The following is a 25178-nucleotide window of genomic DNA, read 5'->3' as shown; positions in this document are numbered from 1 at the left end:
ACTTAGAGCCAGAATCATTTTAAAATTGTGATTGCCCTTTAAAGCCCATATCATTGTTAAAGTCACCAATGACTAATCCCATTAAAGCCCAGCCAGCGCTAAGATTCACAGTGGAAAATGTAATCTCATAGGTGAAAAAGACTAGTAACCAACTGAAGCAATCAGCTAGTCTAGCTACTTGCTAGACTATTTAGTCTTTAGATAAATAAAGTGTCGTTATTTCCATTGTACTATAGAGGCCTTTAGAAAGAAGGGATGAGAAGAGGGATGGCAAATAGACTGTATGTGCCACCACTCCCGTCCTTCAGCCCTGGCAGACAGCACCAATTTCCCCCAGCACTCTTCCTGATGAGCTTGACCTTGACTTACGACTTTCTCAGCTCAGCAAACCAGACTGAATATAAAACTGTTTCCCATTCTCTTGGGTAGAATCTGGAGCTCTAGTATCCTAAGGGGCATATGCTCTCTACTACTCCAAACTACCACAGTTAAAGAATTATTCCTTGAATAAAGTTGGTATTTTCAAAAGCAAGTATATTTCTAATTTCCTGGAAACAGAAAAGACACCAACAACATAGCTTGCAAATGCAGAGCTTATTCTGGCTCAAAAAGAAAATAAGCCATATTTGACTATGCCTTTCACCGTGACTCATCAGAGAGACTAAACTTCTCTGGTCGTGCTGAGGTTTTATTACTCTCCTGGCGTGTTCTTCCTCCAGCCTTATTAGAAATAACTACACTTGTGGGCATGCTACTCAGCCTACTTCATGCTGATTCATTAGAAAATTAGTTCCAGATTCTGGTGACGATACCAAGCCAGGCAGATTTCCTGGTATTTTTTCTCAGAGGGAAACTTAAAGAAACAGACTGGTAGAAAGAACATGAACTTTTGAGTCAGATAATATCCCTGCATATATATCTTACCTCTTCTAGGAACTGTGACCTTTGGAAAGTTACATGTTTCTGAAACCGTTTTCTTATGTACATAAAAGGGATAATAATTCCTAAAGTTGTTGAGAATTAAGTGAAGTCATGTAGTTAGCATAATACCTAGAGTAGTACATAGTACAAAGTGTTTAGGAAATGTCCTTTTTCCTTCCCTCTCTTTGCAGTAATGGACCCTTCAGGTTCACCTTAGCTCAGTGCTTTGGTTAATTGGATAGGCAGCACCAGTCTTCTGCTGTTAGCATTTTGGGGCATAAGATTTAAACAAAAGAGCCTGACCTGTGGTGGCGCAGTGGATAAAGCGTCGACCTGGAATGCTGAGGTCGCCAGTTCGAAACCCTGGGCTTGCCTGGTCAAGGCACATATGGGAGTTGATGCTTCCAGCTCCTCCCCCCTTCTCTCTCTCTCTCTCTCTCTCTCTCTCTCTCTCTCTCTCTCCTCTCTAAAATGAATAAATAAATAAAAAATAATAATAAATAAATAAATTTAAAAAAAAAAAAAAAGATTTAAACAAAAGAAAAAAAACCCGAGTTTAAGTCTCTTCTCTGAATTGTATGGCATTCCCAAGAGGATATTTTTATAAATCCACTAGTACTGCTACCAATGCTTAAACATAAAAGGTTAGCAGCCACATTTTTAAGAAAAAGAGAAATCAAGAATCGCGTATGAACACTTTGAAATCAGTTTCCAGTGAAACTTTGCTTGCTGATCTGCTCTTTCATCCTGGGACATCTCAGAGGATTTAAAGCTGAGGTTCAAAATAGCCAGACTACCACTGAATTAACAGTATCCTTACAACAAATGAAACACTCAGCGGCTCCCAAACGAGAAAAAGTGGTATTTACACAGCCATATCATAGTTTAGTCTTACCTTCTCAACATTGTTTATTAACCAGGAGCATTTCAGCAACAGGCTGATACACCAAGACAAGAAGAGCAAATACTTCTAACTTCAAATGCTGAGTACAGGCACACCTCAGAGATAATGCAGGTTTGGTTTCAGACCACCACAATAAAGTGAGTCATGATCTTTCTGTTGGTGGAGGCCTTGTCTTCATTTCATTAAAAAATGCAGCATCAGTGGAGCTCAATAGCAATAGAATGAGATGTACCTGTAATCTCTTGCCTGGTGATTGAATAACACTCAGGGCTGCTGAGGGATCATCATATATCACTTAATAGCAGAAAATAAAATAGTAGGACCAAGAGTTATCATAAAAGCTTCCTTACATTTCATTTCAGTTGGAATTCAGTCTTCTACCCGCCACTGTCTGGCACCAGCTTTGTTACTAAAGTATTGATCGCAGAGCTTTGAGGCCCCCTGGGTCAATGAAATGGAAATTCACTAAGAATTTAATGCTATTGGCAAAGCTCGAGGTGGCCTTTCAAAGAAAATGGCTTTAATTGCTTTCCATTTCAGGCAAGTCTGATTAGCAGGGCTCTCTCCAAGCAGGGTCTTTCTTGTGGCCTTCAGCCTCTACTTCCTGTGCATCATTTCCCCCTCTGTTCTCTACTTTCTTTCCATTTTCTCTAGGTAGCATCCAATGTGTCTCAGTAAACTAGGGGAGACCAATGCAGTGCCTCTGAAATCACACTAGGTAAGCCAGTGCCTACCATTCAGATCTCTGGGTAAGGAGAACTTTCAGAAGCAAGAGAGCATCTCTGTCTCTTTAAGTCCATTATCCTGGACTTTCAACATCACTTATTAACCCTGAACTATTTGGCCTTATTAGGGCATTAGACACAGATGAGAATATTCTACTGAAGCCAAAAGTACAGTAGTTGATCTTCATCAGAAGTAGGCCACCCAAGGAGGTACTTCTGCTAAGCTGAAAAAGAGTCAGTACTTCGAGGATGATGCTGGAAAGTAGAAATAACAAAGCCATAAGTCAGTGTTGCACTTTAGACAAGAGTTTTCTTCATTTTAAATATCAGACTTCCTGTGGTCCCAGAATCAGAGCAGAGAATTAATAACCCAGAGGGAATGACCTAGTGTTTCATAGACATACAACTGTCACAGAAAGAAATGAGTTATAGATATCTTTTCTTGGCTTGGTAACAGGGTGTAGGATATTTGTGTGTATGTACACATGTGTGTTTATCAAACTATAAGCAAAGTGTCACTCAGAAAATTTTTTTATTTATTTAATTGTTTTGAGAAAGAGAAACATCAATTCGTTGTTCCACTTATTTATGCATTCATTGGTTAATTCTTGTATGTGCTCTGACTGGGGATCTAACCCGCAACCTTGGCATATGATGATGATACTCTTAACAAACTGAGCTACTTGGCCAAGGCCTCAAAAATCTTTTATCACATCAAAATTTGTAAGATTTTGGATTTGCAGTCAAGATAAAAGTATGCTCCTTGAAGCCCTCACAGACCTGAGACCTCACCACCTTATTCTGCTTTTTATTTCCCACTATAGTATTCATCACTGTCATACTCTTGTATTCTGAAATTAATGTCTTATATTGTATTCCTTTGTAAACTGAGATACCAGATTACCTCCCTAATCTAATCTACTAATTACTAATCTCTGCTGTTATGCCAAGAGGGAGGTAGAAAACCCATTTGAAGCAATTTATGCATTTTAAATAAGGCTTTTGAGAAACTAACCTATTCATGACTTTGCTAGTTGAAATTTGAGGCTAATAGACCTCCAGCCTAGTAGTGCTGCCTAGTTTTAAAGCCTTGTGGTGCTGCTTCATATTTAGGCTATCCTTGAAATAAACCCCACTCAATTTTTCTGTTTCCTTTCCTCACTATTTTTGTAGTACCTAGTCTCCCCTCCCCCAGGAACAGCTTGAGATCAACATATATATGTATGAATGGGGGGGGGGGGAATATATATATATATATATATATATATATATATATATAATTTAATACAGAGGTTAGAATACTCAGCTCACTTATTTTGAACTGTTTGAAGAAAACACATAAATCTTGTTGTGAACTTTATTTAATGAGTACTGAGCTGCTAGAACCTGAGGTTGTGATTTGGAAGCCTAATTTGGGTTGTCCTGATTTCCTCAAAATTAAGAGAAGCAAATTTTTATGGTGAGTGAAAAGGGGAAAAGGCTACACAAGTTGTATTTAAACTTGTGAGGATAGTTGAGTCTTTACTTGATTCTTTGTAAACAGAGTTAATATGATAAATGGTCTGTTGAGATTTTTCCTAATTATTTTGATCATGTTAGTCAGTGAATTGCACATTGGAGACCTGGTGCTCCAAATCTACACCACAGAACTGAGTGTCAGAGAAGCAGTTTAAGGGGAAAAAAAGAGGCCATTCTGAAGAGTTAAAGCAAAGAGAAGGGAGGTATACCACACAATTTTTACTAGTACTTGACCATTGGTAGATGATCTTACCTGCCTAGGAATATTAACTGTCTTTGTTTTGGATTTAGATCTGCTTCACTTCTAGTTCTTTTCTACCACGAAGGGGAAATCACTCTTCTGATGTTATGCTTTGGATGTGTGATTTCCAGGGAGAGATTTCATTAATCTGTAATATTATTGATGATCTGTCTAACTTATCAATAAATATTTTTCTTGTTCTCTAAGTTTCTAACTCTCTATCAGCTTCAAGAGTAAATTTGAGACTCAAATTTGAAGTATTATGCTAGTGACCGTAGCAGTGGTCCTATGATATAATACAAGGGAAGATTACATAAAATCTAATGTATGTCTTGGAGTGTGTTCGGTTTGCCAATGCTTGAATGTCCTTCTACTTTACAAATTTTTCTTTCAGCCCTGGCCAGTTGGCTCAGTGGTAGAGCATCGGCCTGGCGTGCAAGAGTCCCGGGTTCAATTCCCGGCCAGGGCACACAGGAGAAGCGCCCATCTGCTTCTCCACCCCTCCCCCTCTCCTTCCTCTCTATCTCTCTCTTCCCCTCCTGCAGCCAAGGCTCCATTGGAGCAAAGTTGGCCCAGGCACTGAGGATGGCTCTATGGCCTCTGCCTCAGGCGCTAGAATGGCTCTGGTTGCAACAGAGCAACGCCCCAGAGGGGCAGAGCATCGCCCCCTGGTGGGCATGCCGGGTGGATCCCGGTCGGGTGCATGCGGGAGTCTGTCTGACTGCCTCCCCGTTTCCAACTTCAGAAAAATACAAAAAACAAAAACATTTTTCTTTCAGCATAAATTATGGGGATGTGAGGGTGATCTGGCTGTGACATCTGTCACCCCATTGATCACCAGGGTTGATTCAGCTGATCTGGCTGGCTAGGCAGGGGTCCCCTTTTTCCCTCACTACTCTGTGTGCGTCCTTCCTGAAGCTGCATGCTCGAAGAGGACAACCTTCCCCAATAGAGGAGAGGACCGTTCTTCGGTCAAGGGTATACAAGTAGCTGCGCTCCCCTGCCAGAACCTCCAAACAAGTCTCAAGCATAAATTATGAGACCCACATCTATTAATCAAAAAGGCAAACTCTTTCTGTCTTTAAAACTCTCATACATTTGAATATGGGCAGGAATAGCAATTTTTTTCCTTTCTCAAATGTTCAAAATTAAATTTGGGAAGAGCTGGTAATCAGAACTCTTCTCCAGTACATTTAAAACTGAGAACTACTTATTTTTACTGTTGTAAAAGCTTATGTGAAATTTGCTAAGTTTATAAGCATACAGAGAAATAGTTCTGCTTATAAGATGAAGAGAGAGCATCATTTTATGATTTGACAGGCATGCAAAAAGAGCCAACTATGAAGACACAGAAAGGACTTGTACTCTCCTGTATTGGTTGATACTGCTATGAGAAAATAATATTGCTTATATGTTTAAAAATTTATAAATTATATGGGTATGGATATAGATATGTATGTATAGGGTGCAAAAGTAGGTATACAGCCTGACTAGGCGGTGGCGCAGTGGATAGAGTGTCGGACTGGGATGCGGAGGACCCAAGTTCGAGACCCCGAGGTCGCCAGCTTGAGCGCGGGCTCATCTGGCTTGAGCAAAATGCTCACCAGCTTGGACCCAAGGTCGCCGGCTCGAGCAAGGGATTATTCAGTCTGCTGAAGGCCCGCAGTCAAGGCACGTATGAGAGAGCAATCAATGAACAACTAAGGTGTTGCAATAAAAAACTGATGATTAATGCTTCTCATCTCTCTCTGTTCCTGTCTGTCTGTCCCTATCTATCCCTCTCTCTGACTCTTTCTCTATCCCTGTAAAAAAGGAAAAAAGAAAAAAATTAAAAGTGGGTTTACGGTTGTGAGTACATGAAACAGTTTATTCTTATATTATTATTTTTTATTATATTATTTCCATATGAACAACTGCAAACCTACTTTTGCTCCAACATGTGTGTGTGTAATCTTTTTGTAAGATGAGTATGCCCAATATAGCAAATACTGGTTAAAACAACTTCACCTAAAAATCCCAAAATGGAGAGAAGTAGAGCAGGTAGTTAGGAAAATTTGACATAGTAGTCCCCACCTTATCCACATAGGATATGTTCCAAGACCCCAGTGGGTGCTTGAAACTGTAGACAAGACCAAACCTTATGATAAAGTATAATTTATAAATTAGGCAAAGTAAGAGATTAACAACAGTAACTAATAATAAAATAGAACAATTATAGCAATATAGGGTAATAAAAAATATGTGAATATGGTCTGTATGTCTGATAACCAAATTGATAGCTGAGATGGCTACTGAGTGACTAACAGGCAGGTAGCATATACAGTGTGGATACAAAGGACCGTGTTTTATTCACATGTTGGGTAGGACGGAGCTAAGTGGCATGAGATTTCATCATGCTACTCAGAATAGCATGCAGTCTAAAACTTATGAATTCTTTATTTATGGAATTTTCCATTTAATATTTCGAGAGTGGTTGACCATGGCTAACTAAAACCATGAAAAGTAAGAACCTCGGATAAGGGGGCCGACTGTAAGGAAAGTTGCATAGGAAATAGAGGCTAATTTGTTCTGTTAATAATGAGTCTCTGAAGCAACACTGAATGAAAAGCAGGGCATCCCACAGGCTTTCCTAGGTTGTCAAATGAAGATTCATGGCACAGCAATCAGAAGAAGTTATCACCAGATTAATGGGATATGAAAGCACATTGTCTTTTTGTGAGTAGAGCAAGTTACTCAGCTGTCTCTGGAGACTTTCGAAAGTAGATAGATCTCCACCTTTGGTAAAATCAACTCTAATGGTCTTATTATAGTCTCTCAACCATAAGAACCCATGGCTGAGACATGTATTCACTGTAGCATATCTAGTTGGCTCTACCAAATTTTACTTGTAAGTATCCACTTTTTTCCATCTCTTTACCACACTAAGCCATAAAAAAAAACTAAGAACTATATGATTCCATACATAGGTGGGACATAAAAGTGAGACTCAGGGACATGGACAAGAGTGTGGTGGTTACTGGGGGTGAGGAGGGGAAGGGAGGGAGTAGGGAGAGAGGAGGGGCACAAAGAAAACCAGATAGAAGGTGACAGAAGACTTATGTTTTCTTGTGGCTCTTGTGTGGATTGCTTTAGCCTCCTAATTGATCTCTTCTTCACTTCATTTCACCAGCAGCAGCCAAAGTGATTTTTAAAAACACAAATCAGACCATGTAACCTCCTCCTGAAATTCTTCAATGGTTTTTTGTTGTGGTAGAATAAAATCAAAGACAGATTTTTCAAAGCCTGGTATTACAAAGACAGCTTCTGCCTACCTCTCTAAATTGAGCTTGTTCATTCTCCCTCTTACGCACAATTTCCTGGTCACATAATTGGTCATGTAACCAGTTCCTAGAACTTGCTAAACTCCTTCCCATCTCTGGGCTTGTGCATGTAACAATTGCCTCCATCTAGAGCTCACTTTCCCTTGCTTATCACATGGCAAGATCACTCATGTCTCCTTCAGAACTCAGCTTAAATGCCACCTCCTCAGATACTTCCACTTGTCACCTTATATAAGTAAGTTTCTCTTGGTTTTCTTTATCATAGCAACCTTCTTACTTTCTAACACTTATCACAATCTATTGTTAATTTTTATATGTGAATATTCCTCTCTGGTTTACTTTCCCCTCTAGAATGTCACTGAGCTCAAGTGAGGACAGGAACATTTTCTATCATGCTCACCTTGGTCTTTCTGATGATTAATAGAGTGCCTGGCATTTAGTAAGCACTCATTATATATATTTTAATAATGAATTAATTAGTGAACAAAAGAATAGTAAGTGGCACTATTTTTTTTTTATTTTAATAGGGTGACATTAATCAATCAGGGTACATAGGTTCAGAGAAAACATAAGTCTTCTGTCACCTTCTATCTGGTTTTCTTTGTGCCCCTCCTCTCTCCCTACTCCCTCCCTTCCCCTCCTCACCCCCAGTAACCACCACACTCTTGTCCATGTCCCTGAGTCTCATTTTTATGTCCCACCTATGTATGGAACCATATAGTTCTTAGTTTTTTTTTATTTACTTATTTCACTCAGTATAATGTTACAAGGTCCATCCATGTTGTTGTAAATGATCCTATGTCATCATTTCTTATGGCTGAGTAGTATTCCATAGTATATATGTACCACATCTTCTTTATCTAATCATCTATTGAAGGGCTTTTTGGTTGTTTCCATGTCTTGGCCACTGTGAACAATGCTGCAATGAACATGGGGCTACATGTGTCTTTACGTACCAGTGTTTTTGAGTTATGGGGGTATATTCCCAGTAGAGGGATTGCTGGGTCATATGGTAGTACTATTTTTAATTTTTTGAAGAACCATCATACTTTCTTCCATAGTGGTTGTACTACTTTACATTCCCACCAACAGTAGATGAGGGTTCCTTTTTCTCCACAGCCTCTCCAACACTTGTTATTACCTGTCTTGTTGATAATAGCTAATCTAACAGGTGTGAGGTGGTATCTCATTGTAGTTTTGATTTGCATTTCTCTAATAGTTGGTGAAGATGAGCATCTTTTCATATATCTGTTGGCCATTTGTATATATTTCTTCCTGGTAGAAGTGTCTGTTCATGTCCTCTTCCCATTTTTTTATTGGATTGTTTGCTTGTTTGTTGTTGAGTTTTATGAGTTCTTTGTATACTTTAGATATTAGGTCCTTATCTGTGCTGTTGTTTGAAAATATCATCTCCCATTTAGTTGGCTGTCTGTTTTGTTGTCAGTTTCTTTTGCTGTGCAAAAGCTTCTTAGTCTGATGTAGTCCCATTCATTTATCTTTGCCTTCACTTCCCTTGCGTTTGGAGTCAAATTTATAAAGTACTTTTTGTAACCAGGGTCCATGAGTTTAGTACCTATGTTTTCTTCTATGTAATTTATTGTTTCAGGTCTTATATTTAGGTCTTTGATCCATTTTGAATTAATTTTAGTACAAGAGGACAAACTGTAGTTGAGTTTCATTCTTTTGCATGTGGTTTTCCAGTTTTCCCAGGACCATTTGTTGAAGAGGTTTTCTTTTCTTTTCTTATCAAAAATTATTTGACCATATACATGTGGTTTTTATTTCTGGGCTTTATATTCTGTTCCATTGGTCTGAGTGTCTATTTTTCAGCCAATACCATGCTGTTTTGATTATTGTGGCTCTATAATATAATTTGAAGTCAGGTATTGTAATGCCCCCAGCTTTGTTCTTTTTCCTTAGGATTGCTCTGGCTATTCGGGGCTTTTTATAGTTCCATATAAACCTGATGATTTTTTGTTCCATTTCTTTAAAAAATGACATTGGAATTTTGATGGGAATTGCATTAAATGTGTATATCGCTTTGGGTAATATAGTCATTTTGACTATATTTATTCTTCCTATCTAAGAACAAGGGATATTTTTTCATTTCATTATATCTTTTTCGATTTCCCTTAACAATGCTTTGTAGTTTTCATTATATAGGTCCTTTACATTCTTTGTTATGTTTATTCCTAGGTATTTTTGTTGTTGTTGTTGTTGCAACCATAAAGGGGATTGTTTTTTTTTAGCTCATTTTCTGATGTTTCATTGTTGGCATATAGGAAGGCAATGGACTTTTGTATATTAATTTTGTATCCTGTGACCTTACAGTATCGGTTTATTGTTTCTAGTAGTCTTTTTATGGAGTCTTTGGGGTTTTTGATGTACAGGATCATATCATCTGCAAAAAGTGAAACCTTTACTTCTTCTTCCCCAATATGAATGCATTTTATTTCTTTCTCTTGTCTGATTGCTCTGGCTAGAACTTCCAGCACTACATTGAATAAGAGTGGAGAGAGTGGGCAACCTTGTCTTGTTCCTGATTTTAGGGGAAAAGTCCTCAGTTTTATGCCATTTAATATGATGTTAGCTGATGGTTTATCATAGATGGCCTTTATTATGTTGAGATATTTTCCTTCTATACCCATTTTGTTAAGTGTTTTAAACATAAAATGATGTATTTTATCGAATGCCTTTTCTGCATCTATTGATAAGATCATATGGTTTTTGTTCTTTGTTTTGTTGATATGGTGTATTACGTTAACCATTTTACGTATGTTGAACCATCCTTGTGATTCTGGGATGAATCCCACTTGATCATGATGAATTATTTTTTTTAATGTGTTGTTGTATTCGATTTGCTAGTATTTTGTTTAGTATTTTAGCATCTGTATTCATTAGAGATATTGGTCTGTAGTTTTCTTTTTTTGTGTTGTCATTGCCAGGTTTTGGTATGAAGGTTATGTTGGCCTCATAAAATGTGTTTGGCAGTATTGCTTCTTCTTTAATTTTTTGGAAGACTTTGAGTAGAATAGGAACCAAGTCTTTGAATGTTTGATAGAATTCACTAGTATAGCTGTCTGGCCCTGGACTTTTATTTTGGGGGAGGTTTTTAATAGTTATTTCTATTTCCTCTCTGTTTATGGTTCTATTTAGGCTTTTTTGCTTCTTCATGACTCAGTCTAGGAAGATTGTATTGTTCTAGGAATTTATCCATTTTTTCTAGATTGTTAAATTTGGTGGCATATAATTTTTCATTGTATTCTACAATAATTCTTTATATATCTATGATATCTGTGGTGATTTCTCCTCTTTCATTTTGGATTTTTTTTTTTTTTTTGTATTTTTTCAAAGTTGGAAACGGGGAGGCAGTCAGACAGACTCCCGCATGCACCCGACCGGGATCCACCCGGCATGCCCACCAGGGGGCGATGCTCTGCCCATCTGGGGCGTCGCTCTGCTGCAATTAGAGCCATTCTAGCGCCTGAGGCAGAGGCCACAGAGCCATCCTCAGCGCCTGGGCCAACTTTTGCTCCAGTGGAGCCTTGGCTGCGGGAGGGGAAGAGAGAGACAGAGAGGAAGGAGAGGGGGAGGGATGGAGAAGCAGATGGGCGCTTCTCCTGTGTGCCCTGGCCGGGAATCGAACCCGGGACTCCTGCACGCCAGGCCGACGCTCTACCACTGAGCCAACCGGCCAGGGCTCATTTTGGATTTTGTTTATATGAGTCCTTTCTCTTTTTTCCTTGGTGGGTCTTGCCAAGGGTTTGTCAATTTTGTTGATCTTTTCAAAGAACCAGCTCCTTGTTTTATTAATTTTTTCTATAGTTTTTCTGTTCTCTCTTTCATTTATTTCTGCTCTGATTTTTATTATTTCCTTTCTTCTGCTGGTTTTAGGTTGTCTTTGTTCTTCTTTTTCTAGTTCCTTAAGATAGGAAGTCAAGTGGTTTACTTCAGCTCTCTCTTGTTTGTTTATATAGGCCTGAAGTGATATGAACTTCCCTCTGATTACTGTTTTTGCTGAATCCCAGAGATTCTGATATGTTGTATTGTTATTTTCATTTACCTGTATATATCTTTTGATTTCTGTGTTTATTTCTTCTTTGACACACTCATTTTTTTAAATTTTTTTCTTTTTTTTTTTCATTTTTCTGAAGCTGGAAACGGGGAGAGACAGTCAGACAGACTCCCGCATGCGCCCGACCGGGATCCACCCGGCACGCCCACCATGGGGCGACGCTCTGCCCACCAGGGGGCGATGCTCTGCCCATCCTGGGCGTCGCCATATTGCGACCAGAGCCACTCTAGCGCCTGGGGCAGAGGCCACAGAGCCATCCCCAGCGCCCGGGCCATCTTTGCTCCAATGGAGCCTTGGCTGCGGGAGGGGAAGAGAGAGACAGAGAGGAAAGTGCGGCGGAGGGGTGGAGAAGCAAATGGGCGCTTCTCCTGTGTGCCCTGGCTGGGAATCGAACCCGGGTCCTCCGCACGCTAGGCCGAGACACACTCATTTTTTAAAAGTATGTTGTTTAGTTCTCAAATTTTTGTGGGTTTGTTAACATCTTTTTTGCAGTTGAATTCTAGTTTCAAAGCTTTATGATCAGAAAATATGCTTGGTATAATTTCAATATTTCTGAATTTGTTGGTTATTTTTGTGGCCCAACATATGGTCAGTTTTTGAGAATGTTCCATGTACACTAGAGAAAAATGTATATGCTCTGGCACTCTGGGGTGAAATGTCCTGTAGATGTCTATCAGATCCAGTTGTTCTGGTGTTTCATTTAAGGCCAATATTTCTTTATTGATATTCTGTTTGGATGAACGATCTAGAGCCATCAGCGGTGTATTGAGGTCTCCAAGTATGATTGTATAAGGTCTACCGGAAAGTTCTGTCTGTTTTTGGAATAAAACAAAATACAAATTTTTCTTACTGTCAATAAACTTTATTAAATAATATAATTGCCATTATTATTAATGATTTCTTGCCAGCGTGAGGGCAATTTGTATATCCCATTTTTGAAAAATGTTTTATCTTTTGATGCGAAAAATTGAACCAGTGCTTGTTTGATATCTTCTTCATTTTTGAATTTTTTGCCCTTCAAAAAATTTTGTAAGGACAAAAACAAGTGATAGTCGGAGGGTGCTAAGTCCGGGGAATATGGTGGATGCGACAGACATGCTTCTGTATCATTTCTTCCTTGTTGAAATTCGTAAAAATTACAGTGGCGTAAATGAACTTTATCAGTAGCCATGGGTACACTATCGCTTCACACATAAGACTAACGTGAATCAACTTTGTTTTAGTTAATTTGCTACGTCAGTATGTATACATTAAGTGATAAAAATAGGCACATGTGCGCCAAATAAACATGTGCTTACATGTCGAAACTTGTTATGATAGAAACAGACAGAACTTTCCGGTAGACCTTATATTTTTGTCATAGCTGTCAGTAGCTGTCTTATTTATTTAGGTCAGTCAGTAGCTGTCTTATATATTTTGCTTCTCCTTGGTTTAGTACATATATATATTAAAAAGTGTTATGTTTTCTTGATTCAATGTCCCCTTTATCATTATGAAATGACCGTTTTTGTCTCTGATTACCTTTGCTGTCTTGTAGTCAGCATTGTTTGATATGAGTATTGCTACACCTGCTTTTTTTTTGGATATTTGCTTGGAGTATTGTTTTCCAACCTTTCACTTTGAATTTGTTTTTATCCTTGTAGCTTAGATGTGTTTCTTGTAGGCAGCATACAGTTGTATTTTCTTTTTTAATCCATTCTGCTACCCTATGTCTTTTTATTGGTGAGTTCAATCCATTTACATTTAGTGTAATTATTGACATTTGCGGGTTTCCTATTGCCATTTTATATATTGCTTTCTGATAGTTTTATATCTTGTTTGGTTCTTCTCTTTTATTTTTCTATCATTTGTTTTTGTTTGTTTGTAATACATACTTCTTTTCTCTGTTACTTCTTTTTTCAAGCCATATACTTCTGTGTTGGTTTTTTCAGGGGTGGTTACCATTAAGTAATGGAAAGCGTACATATCATGTTCATTGTACATTATCTCATGAGTGCTTCTGCACTCCATCCTCCTTTGCTACTGTTAATCTTTGTCCTCTCCCTTTTTTTGTTTCTTTGTCACAGATTTTTTTTATTGCGATCTTGATGGAGCTTTTACTTGTAGTTTTGTTTTGTTTTGTTCTTTGTGTCTGGTCGGAAACCCCCCTATAGTATTTCCTGAAGTGGGGGTTTTCCGGTGATAAATTCCCTCATCTTCTCTGTATCTGTGAATGTTTTTATTTCTCCTTCGTATTTGAAGGATAGCTTTGATGGGTATAGTTTTCTTGGCTGGAAGTTCCTCTCTTTCAGAACTTTAAATATTGGGATCCACTCTCTTCCAGCTTGCAGAGTTTCTGCTGAGAAATCTGTTGATAATCTAATGGGCCTTCCTTTTTTTTTTTTTTCTTTACAGAGAGATTCAGAGAGAGAGATAGACAGGGACAAACAGACAGGAACAGAGAGATAAGCATCAATCATTAGTTTCTTGTTGCGCGTTGCAACACCTTAGTTGTTCATTGATTGCTTTTTCATATGTGCCTTGACCACGGGCCTTCAGCAGACCAAATAACCCCTTGCTCGAGCCAGCGACCTTGGGTCCAAGCTGGTGAACTTTTGCTCAAACCAGATGAGCCCACGCTCAAGTGGCGACCTCGGGGTCTCGAACCTGGTTCCTCTGCATCCCAGTTCAATGCTCTATCCACTGCGCCACTGCCGGCTCAGGCTAATGGGCCTTCCTTTATATTTGTATTCTTTTCCCTGGATGCCTTGAGAATTTTTTCTTTGTCATTGGTTTGTGTCAATTTCATTATAATGTGCCTTGGAGTAGGTTTGTTAGGGTTAAGATAACTTGGTGTTCTGTTTGCTTCTTGAATTCGAGGCTTTAGTTCTTTCCACAGGCTTGGGAAGTTCTCGTCTATTATTTGTGTGAATATGTTCTCCATTCCATTTTTTCTCTCTTCTCCTTCTGATATACCCATTATTCTTATGTTGCTCTTTATGATGGGAGTCAAACAATTCCTGTAGGGCTATCTCATTTTTTTAAATTCATGAGTCTCTTTCCTCTTCTCTCTGTAGTACCTCGAATTGCCTATCTTCTATGTCATTAATTCTCTTCTCTATCTGGCCTGTTCTATTGGCTAAGCTTGTTACCTCATTTTTCAGTTCATGAATTGAGGGGTTTTTTTTATCTCTGTTTGATTTGTTTTCATAGTTTCAATTTCCTTGGTGAAGTATTCTTTCTGTTCATTGAATTGTTTTTTGAGCTCCCTAAATTGCCTTTCTGTACTTTCTTGTATATCCCTAAGTATTTTTAGGACTTCAATTTTAAATTCTCTGTCATTTAAATCCAAGGTTTCTAAGCTATTGAAATTTTTTTCTATAGATTTTTTCTTTATCTATCTGAGCTACATCACTGTATTTTGTATCCATGATATTCTATTTCTTTTTCTTTAATGGCATTTGAAAGTGGTATTGTTAATAACACTAATAAGAGCTGATAAAAAAATTTTTTTTGAGAAAATGCAATGAAAAACAAAATTCTATTGTGCTAAGTGGAACAAAAATACGTAGAATGGAGGGCCTGGATTGGAGGGAGGGAGTGACAAAGAGGCAAAAAATGAGGCAAGAACCCACAAAATGCCACAAGGAAAAAAATTTAGATCAAGAATAAAATAATTTGTTTGTAAATGATGGTCGAATGAGAGAAATAGTGTAAGAGAAAAGAAAAAAAGAAAAAAAAATACAGTAAAAAATGAAAATTCTATTGTATTAAGTGGCACAAAAACTATAGAATGAAGAGCTGGAGTTGGGGGAGAGGCTAAAGAGATAAAAAGCAAAGTAAAAAGCACACAAAATGCCACAAAGAAAAAATTTGAGTCCAGAATAAAATAATTTGTTTGTGAGTGAGATTCAAATGAGAGAAAAAGTGAAAGAGAAAAGAAGAAACAGAAAGAGAGAGAGAAAAAAAAATTGAGTTAAGTTTTTGGAATGTAACACTCATAGAAAAAAAAAGAATGGAAAATATAACACCTATGGGTAATAATGTTCAAAATGAAAAGAAAAGAATAAAATGGAAAGAAGATATAATGACCAAGGTGGAAGGAAAAAAAAATAATAAAAAATACAAGAAAAAAAATGGAATAAGTTATAAAGACTGGATTTTTCCTGGTTTTGAGAAGTTATCTTCTTCCTTTTTCTTTCTTCTCTCTCTTTTGGCCGGTGGCGCTGTACCCCAGGTTCTGCCCCTGTGGCACTCTTAGGCAGAGATTTGCTGTTGTGTTGCTATGGTGATGACATAAACTAGGCCTCAGTCTCTTTGGTAGGCGGGGCTTGTTAGCATTTGCAGGCTCCAACAATGGGAGAGTCCGTTTTCATGGAGCCTTTCCCCAAATCTCTCCTTCCTGAACCAACAGCCTGGAACCCTGCTGTGAAGTTGCCACAGCCACTGCCTGGAGAGCAAGAGGCTCTAAGAGATGCCAAAACCCCTCTCTATCCCCACTCAACTCAATCAGGGTTCTGGGTAAGGCTTTGCCAGCCAGAGCTGCCAGCGTAATCAGGCAGGGCTGGGAGCCAGTTGCCTTTCAGGTGTCTTTCTATGAGCCTCCGGGCATGTCTAGTATGCCTCAGCACTACGCAGGTCTGCCCTCCAGAGGCTGTCTGCAAGCTGCCTGAGTGCCCTTCCCCCCACCACTTCTGCAGTTCTCTTCCCCAGGAGTGTGCTTTGTTAGCCTGTATGGCTGGCAAGAGGTGCCCGCCCAGACAGGTCCAGGTGTAGGGAAGCCAGCTTTCTTGCACTTCCCGTGCGCTATTGTTTGGGAAGCTGGGATTATTCAGAAACTCTGGTCATAACCCACATAGAGGGTCACTACTGACAAGTCTCCGACCCAGCTCCTCCGTCCGGGAACGTGGCACTCACACCCAAAGTGCCTGGTGGATCCACTCGCACACTGCCCACGCTCGTCGACCAAGATACTGGGAATAAACAAGGCAACTGCTCACCCACCTCTGCCAGGGTCAGCCACTGGCGTTAGCTCCATGTGGGCTGAGCCGTGGGCACACTCTCTCCTCGGCTTGAACGTCTCTGCCCTAGCCCAGCTTTTTCCACACCCCCAGCCCTCACTTTCTCTCAGTTCCAAGTGAAAGTAGCCCTTGCTCAGGTCAGTGAGGAAAGCGGAATACTCCGTTCTCTGTCTTATTTCCTTCAGAATGGATTATATATTCAGCCACCTCTTTGCCTAATCGTACTTGTGTTTGATGTATGTGTATTTCAGATGCTCCTGAGATTGTTTTTCTGTCTCTAGTTGTTGATTTTGTTGAAGTTTCAGGGAGAGGTATCGGGAGCACTTCTCACAGCGCCATTTCTCTGATGTCACCAGCCTAAGTGGTACTAATTTTAAGCTTGCAACTAAAAATATTTGAGAAACTCTTCTCACAGGTGAAAAGACAGTAGCTTTTGTTCATTGTTACCATATGTCAGAATAAGTGAAGACATGCGTTTCAGCAAGCATTCAGTGACCATTTATTATGTAATATAGTCAAGACTCTGTGTTAAGCACTGCAGGATACAAATATGAGTAAGATAGATTTGTCTACTAGGATTTACAAGCGTAGTGGTTTTAACAGGCACGTTTATAACAGCTACAATTCAAGGCAAAGTGCTGTACAGGTAGTTTAAGCAAAGAGCTAAGGAGCATGGAGGAGGAAGAGAGAAGTAATAAATCTTCCTGTGCCTGCTGTTGATGTTTCAGACTGCGACAGTTCAATGGAGCCATAGCTCTTTTGCTTTATGAAGCCCTGCCAGCTGCCTAAAGACTTCATTGTCTAGGCGTCCATTTTCCTAAGGCCAGTGATGCATTAACAGAACAGAAAGGCAATAGGAAACTGAGGCAAAGTGGGAGAAAACAGTAAATCTCCCCAAAGTCTATGTTTAAAAAGAAATAATGTTGTTGTCCACCCATTTCTACAAAGGTAGATCTTAGGCATACTTTACTAATAGTTTGCTACTTTCACTTTTTCACTTTTCATCATTCATTAACACATTGAAAAAGAAACAATAAGGCAGGCTGACTAGAAATGTATTTTGTATTCAGGTTCTATGAGAAAGCCATGAAAAGAACATGCCAAAGCAGTTCCTGGCTGATAAGGTAAAGACGAAGGAAAAACTTTTGCAAAGATGTGTGGGTGTCATTTGCTGAGGCTTGATAGCAGCAAGCAGACTGTATGACAGAAATCACCAAAGTTTAACTGCAGGCAGAATTTTTTAAATGAGAGGTAAAAAAGATCGGGATTGTCAATCTATTCTCAGTCTATGAATCATTGTCACACTCATTTCACAGTTGAACAATGGCAACAACAGAGATGACAGCAAATTCAAGGCTGAACTGGGTAGTGAATTGAAAAGTAGACCTAGAAGTCCTCATGTTGCTCTTCCTGGAACCCACCTGCTTAGCATTTATTCATTCATGAAACATTTATTAAACTTCTACTCTACATCAAAGGCAGTGCTATACACTAGAGAAATTTAGGTGAATAAGACACCCCTAGCATTAAAGCCATTGCCCTCTAAAGGGAAGTCAGACACATAGCAACCAATAATCATGCCATACTACAAAGTACCATGGGCACCTAGACAGAGAGGAAATACTCTGCAGAAGAGGTGACATTCGAGTTCAACCTTGAAGGATGAGTTTTCTATTAAGCAGCATTGGAGTGGGAGAGCACTGGAGACAGATAAGAAAAGGTAATGGCAGGAACAAAAGCAAGTATGAAGACCGAAGTGCCTTTGGGGAATTAAGAGAAACTGTGATTAGAGATTAAGACACATGATCAGAATGAATGAAAGGGGTGTCACCCCCATAATTCTGATTTCACTAGGTCTCCCTAAATAATTCCCCACGTATACCTCTGTAATATAAAGACACTTCACACCAGCACATTATTTCAGCCCAAACTATAAGATAAATAAGATAGGCTCTAGATTGCAAGCAATTCCTTGCCAGCTAGATGTAACTATATCACTTTATCCCATGTGAGCACCACACAGAGGAATATCAAAATGCCTCAGTATTGTTTCTCTGAAACACTAAAGTATTGTATATCAAGTTTGTCGTTGCAAGACTTAAGGAAATCTATATGAGTACACATTAGTGACTACAACCAGAACAATGGAGAAAACATCCATCTAGAAATATTTCAGTTCATCTGCTAGCATGTTCCATTGCTACAAATAGAAACTTTAAGACTAGCTATTTCCCTGGGGTGCTAAGTGAAATCTCTTAGAAAGACAAAAATAGTGCCATTGTATGTTTTGTATAAAACAAGTTATTTAACTTCCAAACTGTTAAATGGGAGGTTGAAAGGGAGGGTGATTCTTACTTTAGAAAGAGTCTTTTTTCTCTCAGAGACGTCATAGCTCTCAACTCTTGAGATAGACAGAAACAGGGTCATGTAAGGGTAGCCCCTCATTGCTTTGCAATCCGTAGATGTCCGAGGGAGAGTATCGTTTGTCTCAAATAATCCATGTGGAAGGACTGCAAATGAGAATGGAGGTAGGATTACCCTCTACTATTCTGGATACCACCCTTCTCTGCCTTTTGTTAGAGCATGTATATATCCAGGATATAGGTGACAGGAGACAATGCTGGCAGAAGAATCTTCAGCTATGACTTGTGAATGTTTCTCTCCCAAAATATCTAAAATCAAATGTGTCTTGAATGTAAGGCTTAATATTCTTCTGTAAACCTCTGGTCTACATGAAAAATTTATGTTCTTCCTGTTAGCTTAACTTTTACCTTATTTCGTAGGGACTCATTAGCTCTGTCCTTATTACCTCCCTCTGCCTAGTTATACTACTGAGTTTTCCTGCATTGACTTAACAGTGAATGGTACCCAGACTCAATTATTTTTCCCTGATTCTAGTATTTTCCTTTTGACTCTAAAGGTAGTGGGGTTAAGGTGTAAAAGGATAAAAATTTGGGTTTAGGACTGTATCGCATTTTATCTTGCGCACATTAAAAATTAAAGTTCTATTTGAGCACATTGTCATCTTCCATTATGGTTAAAGTTGTTTATCGTTAATGTTCATTCCTTCAGTTTAGCACTATACTAGTTACTATGGAGGATATAAAATATATTTTACTTAATATATGTCTCTTAATTCTCACCAGCATCCTGAGAGCTAAATCTGTCTTACAGAAAGGTTAAATAGTTTATCCAAGGTTATAAAGCTTTTAAGGGACAGAACTAGAATTTGAACATAGGTTTGATTTTGGTTCTGAGATGAAGAGGCAGCCCTGTAAATGCAGACAGGACAGTCTGTAGGGTCAATGAATTATAGAGTGGTCTCATTATATGAACTATGCTAAAGTCATTCTTCTGTCCTCACCACTGCCCCCATTGGTCTTTGTAATCACATATGAACCCACATTAAAGTTAATTTTGATTGCCATCATCTTTAGTTATAGAGAGAAAACATAGTTGTGTTCCTTCATACCTAAAAATCACATCACACTGACTAGGGCTCTATTTCTTTCTTAACTACTCCCAAAATACCAATAAAAAAATGTCAAAATGTCAAAATTAACAGTTTCTAATTTTAATTATGTTAAGAATTCAGAATGTATACTGTACAAATAATATATTTTTCTTCACTGGTTGACTTTTTCACCCAAATTTTCCCAGAAATGAAAACCAAGTTGCTAATTGTGCCAGTATAGTAATGGAACTAGATTTCAGAAGACCTTGGGTCCTCATTTCCTCGTTTACATCCTAGCCATGTGAGCTGGGATCTGCCTTTTAATCTGGCTGCTTCTCAGTCTTCTACTTTATCAGGAGTAATAGTTACTCCTATGCCTGTAGTATAAGTGTTTGTAAGAATCTAAATATTTAAAGTGTTTTGAAAACCATAAGATATGAGTATTACTACTTATTTGTTCATTCTGCAAATAAATACTCATATTACCTAGGAGTACATAGGTAAAAAAAAAAACATGACTTCAGTGTTCACCACAGTCTAGTGGGCAGACTGTAATGCAAATAAATGCATAGGGGCTGTCCTGGAGATGTATACCAGGTACAACATAAACCCAAGGAAAAGTACCCCTGATTTTGGAAGGACCGTGGAAGGCTTCACAAAGGAGATGGTGTGAACTGAGACATGAAAAATGGGAAATTGTTTGCCTGATGAACTAAACAGGGAAGAAAATTTCCAGGCAGAGGGAAAGCTTTGTGTTTGAAACTTTAAAATTCTTTACTCTGTCTGGAATTATAAGTACAAGGTAAGGAGGTCAAGACAGACAAATAGACAAGGAACAAATTGTGGAGAGGCTTTGAATATCACACTAAGGAGTTTAGACTGCATATAGGAGGAAATATGAAGTCATTGAATAATTTTGAGCAGAATTTTGACCAGGTTTCTGCAATGTCGATTATTGACATGGGTGGGGGAGCAGACGGTAGGGAGGATGAGACCCTTGCAGTTATCCAGGAGTGAAAGTGCGATGGGAGGAGAGCAACATTCTAGGTGTTATGCGGAGAGATTGGCAATATTTAAAAAAATAAAGAAGTCTTAAGAGGATTTGGTTTGAAGGGAACGCTTCAACTTCAAACAGTTATTTGACAGGTCGTTTGGAGTTAGAGGGATCCAGCAGGCAGTTAGAGAAGCAAAAGGACATCATAGTGCTAGAGATCTCACTGTGGGAGCCATTCACATCAAGGTGAGATTTGAAGTCAGGGGACTAGATGAGAGCTACCCAAGAGAGAAAAACAAATAAGGAATGAAGCAAAGAAGTTACATCACTAAAGGAAATGGGAGGAAAAGTACCAGGGTAGTGTCACAGCTTTCAAGAGAAGAAGACAGTTTCAAGGTAAGTAGTCAATAAGACCTAATGCTGGATGGGGAAAACAAAAAAGAAACAAGATCAAAAGCTAAAAGAAAACCAATTAAGAGGCACTGGTGATTTTAGAAAATAGTGTGATTAGGAGTCAAAAACAAGTGAGTTCAGGAGTAAGAAACTGATAAGAAAAAGAAAAATAAATGTAGGCAGGGTAGAGTAACACATTCAGACCATAAGTCATCTTAGTGGCACCATGTTTTCTCAGAACAGTAAGGCACAAATGGAAATGCCAGCACATCATGTAAATTGCTTTTACCCTTTGTGTTCTGAAAACCATGAGCTTTGAGTCCAGTGAGCTAATCAGTCGTTCTTTTATGGGTAATATAATTTGCTTGTGTCCAGAAAGAAATGAACTGCATATCTCTTTCATCTTTCCCTTAGCCCCCTGCTCGACAAACTGTGGCTCAAGAGCCACATGTGGCTCTTTGGCCCCTTGAGTGCAGGCACAAAGGCCAGCTTAGGAGAACCCTAATTAAGTTAATAACAATGTACCTACGTATATAGTTTAAGTTTAAAACATTTGGCCCTAAAAAGAAATTTCAATCATTGTGCTGTTGATATTTGGCTCTGTTGACTAATGAGTTTGCCAACCACTGCCTTAGCCTATTGCTTGTTTTGCCTCAGTGCTTGATCAACAACAACAAAGCAAACACTGGTATCTGTAGTTAGTGGAAATGTGTACGAGAGAAATGCAAATGTCTTACCAGAATTTCTTAGTTACACTAGTACAATGAAAACACTAGGGCAAAATCAACAATTTTGTGTCTAATTGAAAATGTATTTCCTTGTCAGATATGAATTTTTTCCCTTAATTCTGATAAGCATGGATTCTCATTTGATGGCTTGGAGCATAGGTAGTAGATCAGAGGCCTGTATTCAGGAGTTATAGTCACGATATACAGGCCACGGATTAGTTACTTAAAGTAATAATTCTTACACCAGCAAGACTACAATAATTTCAGTGTTAATAACTAGATAGGATTTTGAGAACTTGAAAATAGGGCACTTATGAATATTTCTCATTATCTTCTGATTTACCTGTGACTCTATTAAAATAGCCTGCCAACTAAATAGAGCTTTAGAAGGATAAATAAAGTTCAGTAGCAGTTTCCAGATTTTGTAAGTGTGAAATAACCCTGGACTCTTACCCTCAGATGATACTGATGGTTCCATGAAGGCTATCCTTGTCTGAGATATTCTCTCAATTAAATAACTTCCCTTCCATTGTGGTTATTCTTATTCAATCAGATAACCACTAGAAATCAGAAATTCTATGAAGCTCAAGATTTGAATATGGTAGAATTTTTTTTTAATCTTACTGGAATGAAATCTCCCTGAGATTTCTATAAGAAGGGATCTCTCCCATCCCCTGTTCTCCAATTGCTTTACTGAAATTGTTAAAAAAAAAAAAAAAAAAAAAAAAAACCCACAAAGAAATAAAGAATGTGTTTGTTTTTCAGACTTCAGTGTGAGCTATCTTCAAATGTTAAACTTGACAGAGTAGCCAGCATTCACTGTGAGAGAAAATCGTCTAGTAGACATTTGGGCCTCCTTTCAGTGAAGCGTTACCAACAAAAATTTACTTGCTACTTTTTCCTTCTGTTGGATTAGTTCACAGGATTTCAAACGAAGACCCTGGGTTTGTTTCCCTTTCCTATGACACTTCAAAGGAAAGGAATAGAAGAGTTGTGTTACCACTGGTATAAAGAACTCTACCGACCTAACCTGGTGGGGAGTAGAGAGCTGTCCACAGTTCTACAGACTAGAGCCACTGTGGTGAGAAGGTGCATCCCAAAGGTGATCCAGGGTTCTTCTTTAATGCCCACTTTTCTTTTGCTTCCAAAATTTATGGAGAATTTTATAAGCAATATGCTATGTTAGAAACTCTGGAGAATATAAATTACTCAATTTCTCTCATAAATATGAATAGAATCCTAACTCTGGACTTACACACATACATATACACGCACATATGTATCCATACATGCATTCACACTTAAAGGAGTATTTCATTAGGATGCTTTGAGCTGGAAGAAATAGAAAATTACAACTCAAACGGATTAAATAATTTATTACTTCATATAACATGAAAATTAAAAATTAGGGCTGCCTGACCTGTGGTGGCACAGTGGATCAAGCGTCGACCTGGAATGCTGAGGTCGCTGGTTCAAAACCCTGGGCTTGCCCGGTCAAGGCATATATGGGAGTTGATGCTTCCTGCTCCTCCTCCCCTTCTCTCTCTCTCTCTCTCTCTCTCTCTCTCTCTCTCTCTGTCTCTCTGTCTCTCTTCTCTAAAATGAATAAATAAAAATTGTTTAAAAAAAATTAGGGCAGATTCTAATGCTGTACAGTCGGGGCTCATGCTCTATTTTTCTACATTCCCTTAGTTCAGCTGCCACATGATCATAAGAGGGCATGGTTGTTCTGGACTCCATGGGCAGATAAGACAATATGCAGAGGCAGAAAAGGAATTTTTCTCTTTCATAATAGATTGGGAATCTGTTAAAAACAAGGTAGGGAAGAATGGAGGCTATCAGGAAGCCTCGTCTAGTGGAGGAGAGAGCATGTAGTAGTGTGGCAGAGACTCTGTGAGAGGTATGAAGCGTCTGTGATGGCAGCTCCAAAGAGAAGGGACTACTTTTTCTCTACTGTAGGGAAAGGGTACTTGCTGATCAGACGAGACTGGACTTGGGGAAGAGGATGTTAATCCAGTTTGGGACGTGTTGAGTTTGCAGTACTCGGAGACCTCCAGGTGGAAAAATCTAATAGACAGTTGGATGTCTGTTGATCTAAGTCTGAGAAGTGTAATCAAAGAAAAAGATACAGAATACAGATACAGGTGGTGTATCTTGACTCAAACCAAAAATGAAATCCTGAGGAACACTGACATTTAAAGCCTGGGTGAAATAAGAGTAGTCGACAGTAGAGACAGAAAATAAAAATGAAAATCTTTTAATACCATCTGTGTGTGGGATGGGTGTAAGCTAACTAGCGATGACATTTTGTGATATTCATACGTGTGATTTGGGTAAAGGACTGGTAAAAGCTAGGAACCTTTCAGTATTCATTCTTTGCCCAGTAGCAGGTATCCTTCCCTAAGAAACTGGTTAAATGAGACAGTTTTGTTAGAGGTATAGCTAGACCTGAACAGTCCTCCACCCAAAGCAGAATTGGGGGCCTTAACTTTTCTAAAATAAGTCTCATTTTCTTTGCAGGAGTGGTCACACATTACTTGCCTTCTGGTTTTCCCGCCAAGATGGAAAACTAAACCGACAGCAGACTATTGAACTGGGACACCACATCCTCAAAGCACACATTTTCAAGGTAATTAGAGATGTTAGAGGCTTTTCCCTTCCCATCTCCAGCTTGCTTTCCTTAACACTGTGTTTATGAAGTTACTGTTATTTCAGTGAAGTCCTTGCTTTCTGAAATTGTTTTGTGACAAATTTGGTCCATTTCCTAAAATGTATGTCCTGTTCCTTCCTCCCTTGGCCTTTGGAAAGAAAACCACATTAATCATCTCCCAGTTTAGTGGGTTGCTAGGCTTTCCAGGAAATGTATATGTATTATTATTTAGGTGAGAAACACATATATATGTAT

General features: G+C 38.7%; 2 protein-coding genes across 8 annotated transcripts in view; one reads left to right on the top strand and one right to left on the bottom strand.

Annotated features, from left to right (window-relative positions):
* STRADA (STE20 related adaptor alpha) overlaps positions 1-25178 on the bottom strand; it is a 424012-nt gene that overhangs the window by 28724 nt on the left and 370110 nt on the right. The window lies entirely within an intron of this gene.
* Positions 1-25178, top strand: part of TANC2 (tetratricopeptide repeat, ankyrin repeat and coiled-coil containing 2) — a 372265-nt gene that overhangs the window by 294188 nt on the left and 52899 nt on the right. For all 7 annotated transcript variants that reach the window (XM_066363072.1, XM_066363071.1, XM_066363070.1 and 4 more), the window contains one exon: positions 24794-24902. In XM_066363072.1, coding sequence (XP_066219169.1) covers positions 24794-24902 — 109 coding nt within the window. The remainder of the gene's footprint in view (positions 1-24793; positions 24903-25178) is intronic.

Source organism: Saccopteryx leptura, chromosome 2, assembly GCF_036850995.1.
Source record: "Saccopteryx leptura isolate mSacLep1 chromosome 2, mSacLep1_pri_phased_curated, whole genome shotgun sequence".
Taxonomy (NCBI): domain Eukaryota; kingdom Metazoa; phylum Chordata; class Mammalia; order Chiroptera; family Emballonuridae; genus Saccopteryx; species Saccopteryx leptura.
The sequence above is the reverse complement of the archived record's forward strand: the minus strand, read 5'-3'. Positions and strand labels throughout refer to the sequence as shown.